The sequence below is a fragment of the Bos taurus genome, chromosome X (genome assembly GCF_002263795.3).
Source record: "Bos taurus isolate L1 Dominette 01449 registration number 42190680 breed Hereford chromosome X, ARS-UCD2.0, whole genome shotgun sequence".
Classification (NCBI taxonomy): Eukaryota; Metazoa; Chordata; class Mammalia; order Artiodactyla; family Bovidae; genus Bos; species Bos taurus.
The window spans coordinates 2,151,931-2,167,611 of NC_037357.1; the positions used below are offsets into that span (position 1 = coordinate 2,151,931).

General features: G+C 35.1%; 1 protein-coding gene across 6 annotated transcripts in view; it reads right to left on the minus strand.

Moving 5' to 3' along the window:
* KLHL13 (kelch like family member 13) overlaps positions 1-15,681 on the minus strand; it is a 197,573-nt gene that overhangs the window by 51,112 nt on the left and 130,780 nt on the right. The window contains exon 1 of one of the 6 annotated variants that reach the window (XM_005227424.5): positions 11,833-12,272. The exons of 4 other annotated variants lie outside the window; for them this stretch is intronic. In XM_005227424.5, the coding sequence (XP_005227481.1) occupies positions 11,833-11,912 (80 nt within the window). In that variant the 5' untranslated portion in view covers positions 11,913-12,272. 6 annotated transcript variants of the gene reach the window in all.

The following is a 15,681-nucleotide window of genomic DNA, read 5'->3' on the forward strand; positions in this document are numbered from 1 at the left end:
TGTCAAGTTTGCTCAGCTAGTTGGAAAATGCTAGCCTAAATGCTATTCCCCCTCAAATCACCCCGTCTATAACAAGCTATTTCTTGAAGCAATAATTCATTTTTAAATGTTCAAAAGCTATTATTTTTATAGATCATGCTTTAAGGAGAAAATTGGCTTATTTAAAGATACTCTCAATGGAAAAATTTGACTACATAGTTCTTAATGATCATTCCTGGAAGCTTAGTCAGTCAGAAGAAAGTTTAGGAATCTCAAATGTATCTAGATGTCATGCATTCAAGAGAGACATAGATAGGATATTCTGGATTCTAAAAGTGTTATCATCAAAATATTTCAGTCATCTTTGACTCCTGGTTCTCTCCCATCTCCTATATCCAGGCAACTGACAAAGTACTACTAAGTGTCTCTCTAGTATGCATCTATCTTTCACCACCTCTCCACCCTCACTGTCCCTGCCACACTTTGGGTATCTATTACTTCTTCCTTGGATTTGGTTATTAACGTATTTGTTACAGTACAACTTCTTCACATACTGCGGCTGTATTTATAGCTCTGAAAGTCACTTCCTTGCTCAAAAGTATTCAATGACTTCGCTCTGCTTGCTGAACAAAAGTCAAATCTTACACTCTTGGATTCCAGGCTTTTTGGACTAGCCCTCTTTAACTAGTTGTACATTCTGGCAAATAACTCAAAGCAAATATATATTTAATGACTGAAAATAAAAATTAAATTTATTCACAAACTATCAATTGTTTTGCTTTAGAATATGTTGTTTTCATATGTCAGTAACTGCTATGCTGTTTTTTTCTATTGTTAACCAAGTAATGTATAAAAGCATTTATTTAAAATATTTCTGATAGAAGGGAAAGTTAGTTAATTTAAATTCAATATCTGCTGGGAGTTCCCAGATTTCCCAGTGGTTAGGACTCAGTGCCATGGCCCCAGGTTGAATCTCCAGTGGAGGAACTACAACCCCACGAGCCACGGAACACAGCCAAAAAATATATATATATATATATCATCTGTTAAACCTTTACATTTGGTCTAGCCTCTTTAAGTATAAAACAATTCAGAACATAAGTAAATGTGCATGATTTTCTGAGTATTGATCTTAAGTTTATTTCTCCTAAAACCTAGTCAGATTTCTTTTTATCTTAGTCAGCCCTTTCTGTTTTCAAACTATACACAGAAAACACATTATCATTTAGGTGCAACCATACTAGTTTTAAAACATGAATTTGTCTAAAATACTTTTCCCCACCATGGTAAAGGACGTGTGAAAATAAGCCAAATAAATCTCAACTTTGCTGCCTTGGAAGATATCATAATCTTACTTTCTTTATCAGATTACAATTTGATGAACCATGACTAAAATATTCTAGTCACTGGTAAATTGCTTCTGCTAAAATTACTTTCAGTCTGTGCCAGCATCATGGTATTCATCAGTAAGCAAGGAGCAGAATCAGGATTTTGGATTAGCTCTTTTCATAGGAAAGATAGCTGTAACTTACTCTCTAATAAGACTGTAATATATTAGATTCCTCTATATATGAAATGAAGATATGCAACACACTTTTAAGTGAAATAATTTGCACAAGGCTACAGACCTAAAAATTACTCTCTCTGAATTCTTTCACCAACTCAACATTTGAACACAGGCCAGGCCCTGCACTAGGAGACAGGTATAAAAGAGCAGGTGGGATACTTGCTTGCAGAGATTACAGTAAAAGAGAGAATTACTTTGCAAAGGACTAAATGTTATAAAAATAATAATAAATTATCAACATTATCTACTAACAAATTCTACATTTCATAATTTATATAAGCTACAGTAACAAAACTAATTACATACTTGCTCCCTGGTACAGAAGTGTATCAGTTCATATTTAGCATATAAGCACCAAATTTAAAAAAAGTAAATAATATCGAATTTCCTTAGTTATTTTATTTGAAAGGATTATCCATCCCAGATCAGGCTGTCTGCAAGGCTGGATCAGCAGTCAAATAATATCCACTATGCAAAAATATAATCTGTAATTATAATTACAGGAAAGAAAGCCAAACGTATGATGATTGATGGTACATCACATGATTTGAAAAAAAGTCTCTAATTATATCTATATACTTCAGCAATATGCCTACAAAAGATATGCTAATGAGCCAGGTCACTGGTCTACTTAAGATGAAAATTTTGGTTCCAGTTCCATGAACCTTTGTTTAGCTGTGAATCATTCAGAAATGACTGCACACACACATCCTTTGAGGGAAAATACTCATAATGAATAAAATGACTTCAATTTGGTGATGCTAAGGAATTGTCTATTGGATAATCTACTTACAACCTAAAATATCCATATACTCGTCAAAACTGTATTTCAGATTTTTTAAAGAATGTTATTATTCTTTTAATATTTATTTACATGCCTGTGTGAGGACTTAGTTGCAGCATACAGGATCTCTGATCTTTGTTGTAGCATGTGGGATCTTTAATTGCAGCATGTGGGATCTAGTTCCCTGAACAAGGATCAAACCTGGCCCCCCGGCACTGGAGGCATCGAGTTTTAGCCACTGGACCACCAGGGGAGTCCCTCAAATATTCTGCAGGTCCACCGAAACTAAAGCTAGGTCAAACTGTGAGTTAATTAGGAAAACGGCTCAATGCAATACAAGAGAAAAATCTCTAGTATAATCCATCTATAAAGAGAAATCTAGTTGAGGTTTTTGTAGTAAACTGTTTTTTAACATTAATTTGTAATACAATTGATGAAACAGGATGAAGTAATAAAAAGGAAATATAAACTAAGACTGGGTTAAATCATCAAATACAAATGTATACAGATGGTGGAAAACTGACCAGACTTAAATATCACATTCTCTTTCTAGGTACAATGGTATGACAAAGAATGATTTCTAAGGTTCCTCCCAGCTCTTAGATTCAAAGAATCCTGAATAAGATACTTAGGCTCTTTTTAAGATGCCATGTTCTGATCTCATGGGTCAGTGAAAAGCACTATGTTTTTAAAACCAACCAAACAAACAAAACCAAAGTGTGAAAATAGAAGATGTTACAGGGCAAGTTGTAAATGAGCAAAGGTCATTTAGAATTTGTAGAAATATCCTTAGTGATAGACTTTCAAGTGGGGAAGAAGGAGGGGGAGGGAGCAAAGAAGGACACAGTGATGGCCAAGGCACTAGTTTAGCCCAGTTGCCAACAACAGATGAGCTCGCCACTCTAATACGTCATTCTTGTAATGTTTCATTTTCAAAATTTTATTGTTCTAAAATACCGTATTCATGGGACTTGGCAGTCTGGTGGTTAAGATTCCATTCTTCTAGGGCAGGGGGGCGTGGGTTTGATTCCCTGGTTGGGAAACTAAGAGCTCACATACCAAGAGAGCTGCCTGGCCAAAACAAACAAACAAAAAAATCCCCTGCGGTATTTAAAGCTTTTAAACCAAAATCTCAATCGAGTCCCTGCATCTTCCAATCTAATCACATGTGTCCTTAAAAGTGGAAGAGAAAGGCAGAAGAGGTAGGGTCAGAGAGAGATAGATGTGAAAAAGACTCTTGCCATTGCTGGCAATGAAGATGGAGGAAGGGAGCCAGAAGCCAAGGAATGCTGGCGGCCCCTAGAAGCTGAGATCAACTATTGGATTACAGCCAGCAAGAAGATGGGGACCTTGGTGGTCGTACAGCTGCAAAGAACTGAACTCTGTCAGTGATCCAAATGAGCAGGAAATGCATGCTCCCCTAGAGAATCAGAAGCAAACACGGCCCTGCCATCACCTTGATTTTAGCCCAGTGTGCAACAGCTACAGCACTGTCAATGGCAGCTAATTACCAGGCGGGAAAAGGTGGGTGGCCAATGAAAGTAGAACAATACTTCAAAAGAAATAGGAAATAAGAGGCTAATGCTGGTATCATATCAGTTAAGTAAAGATGATTGCCCCACTACTTTCCTGTAATTTCACCCCTTGACTGTACCACAAAGTAGAGCTATCTTGTTCCTATACCACCATCCAATTCAAGCAAGTTTATCTCATCTGTCACACTTCTTTGTTCTTCGAATCCTAGTGAGATATTTCCTAATTAGGAGATGGCATGAAAGTAGCAAAACTCTATGAAAACAAAAAGGCATTAGAGAAGCCAAGATCATTGAAATCAAGACCTGCATTTGAATTCTCACTTCACCTCTTACTTGAAGTGTGACATTGAGCAAGTTAATTAACTTCTTGGAACCACCATGCCCATCGTGTAAAACAGGGAGAAGACTTACCTTTCTGGAGTATTTGGGAGGCAGCTGACAAAGTGCTTGGCTTTTTTTGTTGTTGTTTTTTTTTTTTTTTTTTTTTTTTACTGGAAAAGGAAGGACTTACTTCTTGCAACAAGTAAGGAGAACACCTGGAACCTTTCCCAAAGGAGTGTCTTCCCGGACAGCAAACTTTGGGAAGTTTTAACAAAATGCTTGTACTCTAATATTAGAACTCAATAAACTGTATTACATTTAACTATGTTAAACCAGCACATTTTAAATACTGGAAATAAATACATTTCATATGAAATTTATAACATCTGTTATATAGGTAGATCAAGAGTTCTGAAAGTTGTTTTTATTTACATTGTTCTTATGGAAAGATATTTCATTTCTCCACTGAACCATATAAAAAGTATTGTACAACAAGTTGGCTATCTCCTGTCTTACCATACCATAAATGTGATAAAATTGGGTAAAAACAACATATACCCTAATCATAGTAAGTCATGCCAGTGAAAATATTTTACTATAGTAGGAAACATAATATAATTTTATTTTTCACTAAGATTACATCACATAGTCTGGGATCAAATTGCTGATGCTTTGTAAAGGTAAAAATAGATACACTTGTATGCTATAAAGCACCTAAGCCCTGTCCAACTTAAAGGATGGTACTTTGTTCTTCTTCTTTAAAAAGGTGACTCTCAAGTTTAAACGTAAATTACATCATTTTCCACCTTATGGAATATGCATTTCCTTTTTTGTTTACAAACTGGGGTATAACTGACATACATTATATTAGTTCCAGGTATACCACATAATGATTCAATATTTGTATATATTGTGAAATGATCACAATAGGAATATGCACTTTAAAATGTTATCTATATCCAATTCATATCTCCTCTGTTAGCCCAGACACATTTCTCCTCTGTAGTATTTTTACCATCATTAAATTATTATCATTACTGAAAGTATAGTAAACAAAAATGTTATTTAAACTTGTTTTGGTTTAGAATTTTCACAGCAGTAAAATAAATTAAGCAATTTAACTGTTTATAAATATAGGATGGAAGATAAAGAACAGTCATTTTGAATAACTGCAAGGACTATATCCATAATACCCAGCAGAGTTATTCCTAACACATACCAGGCAGTGAATAACTTCTGAATATCATAAACTCAATATACAGGTGATTGAAAAAGAACTGAGCTCTTTCAAAAGTAGATTGCTCAGTAACTTCTTTATGTACTGATTGCCCAAGAATCTCACATTTATACCACCTCATTCTCAGCCTTGAGGAAATAAAAGCAGTACACTGTGGTTGCTATTTCAATTTAAAATATCAGCATGTACAGTGCTTGTAATTCCTGACTTTTCACCAGAAGTAATAAAGCCATTAATACAAATAAAATACTTGCCTATCTCTTAGTTCTTTTTTTTTTCCTTCCCCCTAACTTGGCCCTATTTAGGTCTCATCTAAATATTCTAAATTTCAAGCAGAATGTCTAGAATTCTTATTAACTTCAGACTTCCCATGATGATAAAAGATCTGCATTTCCACCTCTCTTCCCTCTGGGGAAATGTTTTGAGCAGTACTTGGAGGTAACGCTCATTTATTTAGACATAAAATACAAGGAATCTAGATAAATTATTGACAAGTAACATTCTTGGAAATTTCTGAAAGCATCAGAAATACTAGCTTTCTGTCTTGCAAATTTCTTGTGTCTAATAATCTTCAGTTACATTAAATAATTTTTAAGAGATCTTTTTAAAGACACATACATGCTCAGTGCTCAGTCATGTCAGACCCTTTAGGACCCCATGGAGTGTAGCCCACTAGGCTCTTCTGTCCATGGGAGTTTACAGGCAAGATTACTGGAGTGGGCTGCCATTCTCTGCTCCAAGGGATCTTCCCAACCCAAAGATCAAACCTGAGTCCCTCACATCTCCTGCATTTGAGGCAGATTTTTTTTTTACCACTGAGCAACTGGGGAAGCCCCCAAAAGACACATACAATGGGCCTAAAAACAAAATTAAAAAAAATATTTTAAGATACAAACAGTGGGCTTTAAAACTAAATTTTAATTTCATTTGCGCATGCCAGACTTTCTCAAAGTAGCCAAGAGAATGATTGCTGACCCATTGTAAACTCTGAAAAGAAGTTTGCAAACTCTGATTAACTATGGTTCAGGGTGAATGCTATGATTAAAAAATAATATAATCCCAGGCTCTTTGAGATAAGCATCATGCCTGTATGAAAGGAGAGAGGTGTCTTCCTTTAGTCAGACCACATGGGGAGCATCTCATTCAGATGAAGTAATCAATATCTTGTATAAAGACTAACATAAAAAACTGTTGGGTGAGGGACAACCAGCAGAGTGAAAAGTCTGGAAAACCTGTCACATGAGTAATGGTTAAAGAAAGAACATTTCCAGGCTTAAATGTTATGGAAAAAATAATATTTTTCTCCATAGCTCTAGAAGGCCACACTAGGAAGAGGAGATAAAAGATAGGAGGAATTGATTTTGCTCAGTGCAAGGAAGAGCTGTTCATGAATGAAAGGTGCTACCTTGGTGAGGTAGTGGGCTCTCCGTCACTGACAGCAATCAAGGAGAATGTGTATCAGCATCTTTCAGAGGTGTCACAGGAAGGATTCTTGCTTTAAAGGGGGTTTAGATTCTCTAAATGACATCTGAGGTCACTTTTATCTCAATGATTTGCCATTAGTAAGTCTTAAGCTAATCCTCCTGCAAGCTCAGACAATGGAAATTCTCAAGAAACATGCTACTAATACAAAAGTTACACATGAACATTACATTGCTCTGAGGTGTTGTTTGTTATTTCTCCACATAATTTTATTAGATGGAGCATATGCAGTAAAAAAACAAACAGACACAAACAAAAGTTTCTGTATATGGTAATTGTGAAAATACTTAATTATTTTCTTTTCTAATTTGAGAATATCAATTTGGGAAGTATGTGGCTAGATAAAAAAGATTTCTATGGTTGTTTTATTTTAGAGGTTGTATTTTATTAAAAAAGACAATCTTAGGGGATAGAAAACATGTCAAATTTAGAAAATGCATATTTTAATTTTCTCTGTCCTGTGAGTCATCCACAAACAAAGAATATTTATATAGTATGAAAGAATCTAGAAAAATTATTGTCAAGTAAAGTACCATCTTTTCTAGGGAAATCTGGATACTGAATTTTAATGATAAAATGATAGAAAATGATTGCTATGAAAGTCAGTGTTACTGGTTATTTTACTCTAAAATATATTTTATATAGTAAACAAAATAATTGTAAACAAGACACTAACTGAACACAAGTGCATTGGCTAAGAGAGGAAAAGTCTTATTCGCTAACACTCATTCTACACCCATTGTTTGGCTGGCTAGGATTCACTGTTACACTGTGCTGGTTAATTCTTACCCATTGTCTTCCTCCTTACTGCCACACCATTATTAGCAAGACTTAGTGCTTCTAAAGAAAAGATAAAAAGATCGCTAATGCTAATTCTGTTCTATTTCCTTGTGTCCTTGGAATCTAATAATACATTAACCCTATAACATCAGCCTGAAGGAACCATTGTTGTTTGAAAACAATGAATACCAAATACCAGAAAACCACTTAGAAGTGACTGCCCTTTCAGCTTTATTAATTTAGGCAAAATGACAGGTTAATTTATATGGTTCACACCTGTCAGGAGCAGAGTCTACTAATTCAGTTTACACTGACCAGGAGATCCTCCCTCAGGCTAAGGTTGAACTTCAACCTTCTGTTGAACAGAGTGGAACACAAACACATCACTCAGATTTCAAGCAAGACAGTCCCTTCAGAATTCCACCTGGATGGCACACCGCCCTTGCAAGTGTTCAAAACTGAAGCTGAAAGAAGACTATCTATCCAATAAAGACTAAGTAATATTTGGAAATCAAGCTATCTGGAAGCCAAAGGATTATTTTCCAGATAATTTCCCCAAATCTTTCATCTTTAAGGTACTCCACTTTACCGGAGTCATATTGTAACACAATTTGAAAAGCACTTTATACTATATAAAAAACTCATATTATCAGAAACATAGTATTTATCGTCAATAAGTCTTGAAAATATGGAAAGGTTTTAATTCTCATTCAGGTTCTAAACAAGCAGAAAGCAAGCCAGCTTGGACTTTAAAACCACAAGGGGAAGAAGGGAGCTTTTCTGTTCAACGTTTGCAGTAAGTAAAACATTCTCTACGGTAGCTTTTACTAGTGGCTAACAGCATTGGCCTCTCAATAATGCCAATGCAAGAGTTCAAGTCAGCAGCACCTAAGCTGAGTTGAGAAAGAGACCAGGAGGAGCCTTTATATTTTCTCCATATTTGCTCCATTACTACAACACACTTTTACTACAAGCAAAACTATTTTATATTGAAATTTCAGTCTTTGAAAAAGTACCCAAGTCGTCAATGAAAATCATGTAGTATGTATTTGACAAATCACAGTAAATAGTGATAAAGGTTTAAAAACCAATACTGATGCTACACAAGCAAATATACCAAAAGATGGTTATACTAACTGTGAAGAATTCTATATTCAAGATAGTAGTTTTAATGTTTATACATAATTTTACAGGTAAATTCTAAACATCACAGTCTATTAAAGAGTCAGAATTTAGATACTTCAAATCAATGCAAAGACTTTAGACCTAAAAGACACAACTAACCATCTAATCTATAATCTGTGTTTGCCAGCCCAACCAATTCTGGAAGCAGACACAATGTTACTTGACCTAGTATTCTAAAGTAGTCTTTATAATTTCTGAGTGAAAACTCTGTGCAATTTAAATATCATTTATGTGTAGAAGTGTTATGGAATATAAGGAAACCCTGATGAGAACAACATGTTAAACATGGCATCTTTATTTCTGGTCCAGCAAGCAAATGAACAAGTTATTTAAAACATTGATTTAAACTCCCCAAGCTAGTCTTCTTTTCCTATATTTAATGTATTTTCTCTGTGTATATTTATATAATATTGTAACCTATTAATTTATTTATAAAAATAAGTTAAGGCCAATTTAATAATACAGACTGTCACAATACCAAAACAGTCCAGGCTAGCACTAGCTCCTCAAATACACTTTTCCATTCTACATATGTGTACTATCAATAATCAGAGCCAACATGCAAGATCTATATTTTCTGGCTTCTATCATCTAAATCAACTCACTCATATCATCAGGTCAAAGAGGTGAGGACTTAAAAGAAAGAAAGTGATTCATTAAAGATGCTGTATTAAGCTGTATCTGAGCTTGTGGCTAGTATGGATTGATAAAATATAAGTATATTTTAACCATCTCTAAAAACTCCCAAGTCAGCTGCAATAGGGGCTGCATATTGGATCTTTTGGACAGTAAAATGCAGTAAGAATACTAGAATCCATTAGTAACTAGTAACCATTAGTAACCATAACCTACTGACTTTACTTTCCTCAGGTGTGTATGTTTTGTTGTGTTTTATTTTGATGATAAAGTTGCTTTTGGTAAATCTTTGGTCATTTCTTACCAGCTAAGATACATAAAGTCAATAGGCACATCTCATTTTCTCAAATTATTTGAAGGAGCGCCATTAACCTGTCACCTTCATTAATTTGCACTTTTAACAAATACAGCTTTAGAGAGACAAATAGAGCTGATTTTTTCCTTTTTTCTTTTAGAAACATAACTTAAATTTTTAACTTTATAGGAAACAGAATTTAACACCCAGATAGAATAACCTGAAGCATCTCTAAGAAGGAATATACAAAATAATCTGAAAATGAAATGAGAATGGGATTTAACTGAAATGTCATTTTCCCTCGTGTTCCTGGGAATTGCTTCTTTTGGACTGAGAGCACAAGCACACCTCTTCAGCAGTTGAAAGCCTTTCAAAGAACCAGACAGATACCCCTGTGCATCCGTTCCTCATATAAAGCAAAAACTAAGTAATAAAATGGCAACTCACCAGATTTCTAAACACACAATAAACCTAAAAGCGGGAAGAATTTTCCACATCTGTCCTACTGAAAAATATTTTAAAGGGAACACTTACAGTAAGACAGACTTTCATTCGAAAGCTTTTCTCACACAATTAATTTTTTTTTAAAAAGTCCAGCTTTCCCTCACTCCTTCTCTATAAAAAAAAGATCACAGGCAATATTTTAATTTACTGTATCTCCTAGATTTTTTTTTAAAGCAACCCTGTGCGAATTTAGAAAGATTTTCAAAAATTCTAGAAAGACTTCACCTAAATATTTCAGTATATATTTACTTAAATTTCTAAAACAGACATTTGTATACTTTTCAACTCCATGTATATAAATAGCTACTCACAGAACTATAAATTTGCACAAATTCAAAACTTATACTTCAGAACTCAAATTATAAAACTGAGAAAGATAAAATATCAAACTTATTAATATTCATACACAACTCAAGTATAAAAGTCCTGATTAAAAGTCTCATTTTTCTGATCAATGTGTTAATTCTGAAAGTTTCAAATTCATCAAAAAATTATAGAAAGCATTTCCATATTTAATACAATACCATCAATCATCAGCAGTTTTTGTGCCATTACACAAAAGAAGTCATCTTAAGTATTACAGATAAACCAAAATTCAAAAAATCCAACCAATGTAAAAGTTTATCCTTATGCATTTTCTTAGCTATACCTTTAGACTCTCATCTTAGTAATTATATTACCATGACGCACTTTAAATGAAAATAAACATAAACTCCCAGAAAAACAAAACAATGGTAAAATGTGGACATGCCAATATAGTTAAATGTCAGCAAGGTCGAGACTTTTCATCTTGTGGGGTTTTGGATGTTGCTGTTTGGGATGTTTAGCCCCTTTTGCCACAAGGTTGATTCATGAATGAAATCCCGCTTTAATATCCTATTTTCTCTCACTTACATGTATGCTGGAGAAAGTGGAGTTGACCTGGATGTTTTAAGCACAGGAACTGGGAATTTCCAGATAGCAGGAGAGCTCGTTTTCCATTTCAATGGCATGTTGTCACCACGGTACTACAATAACAGTAAACAGCGTTTCCATAACAGACTACCAACTAGGACTTCCATTCCACACTGTACTGACACAGCAGTGGCTGCCGCGGAGAACAAGCCAACGATCCTGCCAGTGCCCTGAAACCGATGCTTCCAATCTGTAAAATAGGGCTGCAAGGCACCTCCTTTAAATCCTCCTGTCCCCTAAAGCCATATGATGATTCTACCGTTCAAACTCCACAATAGTGCCACCTCGTTAGGAAAGCGTTGACTGCAGTATATATATATATATATATTTTTTTTTTTTTTGAAAAGACTGCACTGTGCATACCACACAATGCAGCTTTATTTAATAAAAGCAGCTAGGGTTTGGCTTTTTTTTTTTTTTTTGGTATTATTTTCAGCTTGCATGACCATTGTTCCACCTTAACAGGGATACTGCAGCACGGCACTATATTCTGCACCTATTAACCTGATTTCTGACCAATAGTAGCAGGAAAAAGAAAATAGACGGGTTTCATACGAAAATGAAACAACATACCTACTCAGAATACACTTGTCATCCTCTGAACATTCTTCTTTTGAGCTGCAACAATACAAATGGGATATAAACCTCAGCATAGCCTTAGGCCACAGCTAACAGAGATCAGTGACTAAATTCGGCAGCCTGCTTTCCTCCTCTGCAAGCTCTGGCCACACAATACAAGAATGCCATTATGGGAAGAGCCCGTTTAAAAAATGCCAGTCTCTCAGTTTTCCAGTTTGAAGAAGGAAAAAATGTAAGAACAAATATCAACTGCTGCAAAACTCTGCACGCTCTTCCAGTAGCTTCTCATGCAAGTTGCTCTCTTTTCCCTATTCTGAATTCCAAGCCGGGATGAACAAAAATCTCATACATTTACAACATGCTGTGTGCTAACACGAATACCACTCTGTCTTCTGCAGCAGAGAAGTACAGAATAGCATGCTCTTAATAGCAGTCCTCGGAGGGACGCTATCAACAATCTAATTCAGTGCTGCCCTCCCCTTCTTCTCTCCCCCTTTCCCTCCCCTTCACCCCCCTTCACGACTCCCCCGCCCCCAAACAGCTCACAAATTGCCTAGAGGAGAGACACCAAGCAGGTGTCCAGCAGGGACTATTCCAAAGCTCAGCGGTGGGGTCCGGTAACCTCGAGGGGTTAGTGATTGACAAGGAGGTTAAAAAATTAAAGCTGCTGTCAAAGGCAGCTTGACGTATTTCAGGAAAGTAACAGCAGAGGCTTCATCTATATTGTTTTAAAATACTGCCAGAAAATAGCATTCTAAATGCCCAGAGAGCGACTGGGTGTTTTAAGTTTCTGTTTAAAGCACCAAACTCACACATTCTCTACAGAGTTCAAAGAAGTGAAAATAGGATAAAGAGGTATTATGCTGAACTCTTTATTTTCAGAATGAAGATTTTTACTTCTGATGTAGGCAAGTCACCATCACTAAATATCTACTCTCAGAGCACCCTCCCATTTCTACCTAAAAACCAAATTATCCGTCTTCATCAATGCAACCTTAATAAAGGCAGACTGCCATTGACATGAAAGCCACCTTTTTAAAAAACTCACTGCAGTGACAAGAAGCTCATATTTACTTTCAAGTTAACATTCAAACAATAAGCTTGTACTTCCAATTTAAGTAGCTGGCTTTTATACAGTCTTTCCAAATTATTCCTAGTTTTGGAAAGATTGGGATTCAGTCCCCTAAGACTCTTTCTCATTTGTATTCAAAAAGCACAGATTTATACAAGAAAGACACTACTTTCAAAAATTTCAAAAAATGTAATTTAATATACCAGAAATAGAGCATGAAATCACCTAAGGTAATCACAAGTACCTTTAAGATACACATTAATATTCAAAAGTGTTATTTTCCGATGAAATCCAACATATATGCATATGCAGTATATACATTCACAGATACACAGCTATGGCGAGAAAGCTTATTTTGAAGAATTGACCAGTACTGCATACACTTTATTAAATACGAAATAGGTTTCAGCTATCACTAGCTCGCAAATAATTTTTATTCAATCTACCAAACACAAACATTGAGCAAAAACTCAGTCAAGCAACTTAAAGGGTTAAATGATATTTCCAGTTCTCTAGTACCCCCACACAAAACTGTCTCACAGAAATCTTCAAGAAAATCAGAGAAAGGAGTATTTATCAATATCTTAGTGACCAAAATATAGTTTTTTAAAAGTGTCACTATTACCAAAAACTACAGTCAATATATTGTATTAGGATTTGTGTAATAATTCTTAACAGTTAAGAAGCAAAAAGATTCTAGGTACAACTGGCAGTGGTAATTTGTTGGAAACACCCAGAAGAAAATCACACAACACATGTGCGCACATGCACACACGCGTGCGCGCACACACACGTACACACATACACGTACTAATCAAGCAAGTTTGGAATGTCTCATTCCAAAATCCTGGAGCATTTTCAAACATTAAAAAATATAAAACATAAAACAATTACAAAATAGCTGTATGGAGGCGATTTAGATTTTAGAGAGGAAATACAATCACTTTCTAGCTTATGAAAATATTACAAAGTTGTAATTGCAAATGTAACTTCTCCTTCTGAGAACACAGACCCCCAAATGTCTGTAAAACCAAGATAGGTTTTGAGTCTTTATCTGTAAAGACTACTTAAATATTTATAAGGGGAAAACAGAGTGAATATAGAGTTTTCGAAATTTCCAAGAGGGTAACCTCCCCACACAGGTGAAGATCACTTTATTGCAAAGGTTCTCAAGTTATTATTGTACTATGAACAATCAGCTGATTAAAAAACCAACATATTGGTCTAATCTCATTCAGCTCCAAAGAAATCAACCAATACCACCAAATCATCTACGTCAATTTTCAGTCTAGATTTCTCTTATACTTAATGTTTAAAACCTGTTTTTATAGCACTCCAACACTTGTAATACTTGTTCAAAGTGAAAAGTAAGTAAGACTGCTTTCCTCCACCTACCCTCAGCATTCTTAAAGATCCTAAACCCTAAAAGCATTGTATCTGATTATGAGAATTTATTTATACTCAGTTTTTTTTTGCTTTAATAAATCGCTAGAAGTAATTTATAATTATCTCTCATGAACAAACAACTAATAAGCCAAAGGCTTAAAAATAATTCCTTTAAGTAGAAATATAGTCCCTGAAATATACTTAACCCTATTAAAATGCTTAACAACACCATTTGTCATATGTCATTTAGAAATAAACTTTAGCCAGGTAAAATCACCTCAACTACAAATTAGCAGAGTCCAAATTAATCAGATTTTACTACCCTGACAACGAGTCTAGTAGCAGCTATGGAGTGTAATTACCATTACATTCTGGAACTAAAAATGCTTTTTCCTACAGAATGAAAGAAAGAAAATGATTAAACATATATTTGAAATATAATTTTATGCAGTAGTAGTACCATTACTTTAATATTTAGACTGGGAAATGTCAAAAGCCCTCGTTCACATCACAGGAAACACTGCTTTCATTTATAGAACACTTGGTTTCTATTATGGACAACTGCATAAACGGAATAGAAAGACAGCATGCACAAAGGCTCTTCAAAGCATTGTATGAACATTAATCATTTAAAAATACCTGTGAAATGCACATTTCAGAGATGTAATAAACAAAGGACAATGCTGGGACTTGGCCAAGGCCACAAAACGAGTCATTCTGGCCAAATCTCACAACACGGAATTCCCTGGTTCCCAAAGTAGAAAGAGATTTGTAGAACTTTTACAAATCATCTTGCTCAGGACACTCATTGTATAGATGAAAAAACTGAAACTCAGAGAAGTTAACTTGTCACACTATTGGCTAATGGCAGAACTGGAACCAGAAACCAAATCCCAACTCCTAGTCTAGGACTCCTGCTCTAGAATCCCTACTGTCTTTACTTCTCAATGAGACTGTTCCAGAAGATGTTTGCTTCCATATGAAGTGAATCACATTCTACAAATGTCTCAATGTATTCAAAAGAAATAAGAACTACAAAATAATCATTCATTCCTCCAATTACATGTATACTCAAATGACAGACATGGGAAAGAAACACCAAAAATACAAAAGTGTGCAGAAAGACCACTTTCAAAATCTTAATTCCAGACATGATTTAAGAATGATGAGAGAGGCATTTCCCTGGTGGTCCAGTGAAGACTCTGCACTTTCAAAGCAGGGGGATGCAGGTTTGATTTCTGGTCAGGGAAGTAAGATCCCACATGCCATGTGGTCCAAAAAAAAAAAAAGAATGATCAGGGAGAAAAAGGTAAGTAAAAATTAAGCCAGTCATAGTGTGAGAGAAAAGTGAAATATACAGCCAAGAGTCTAATTTTTTCTCACTG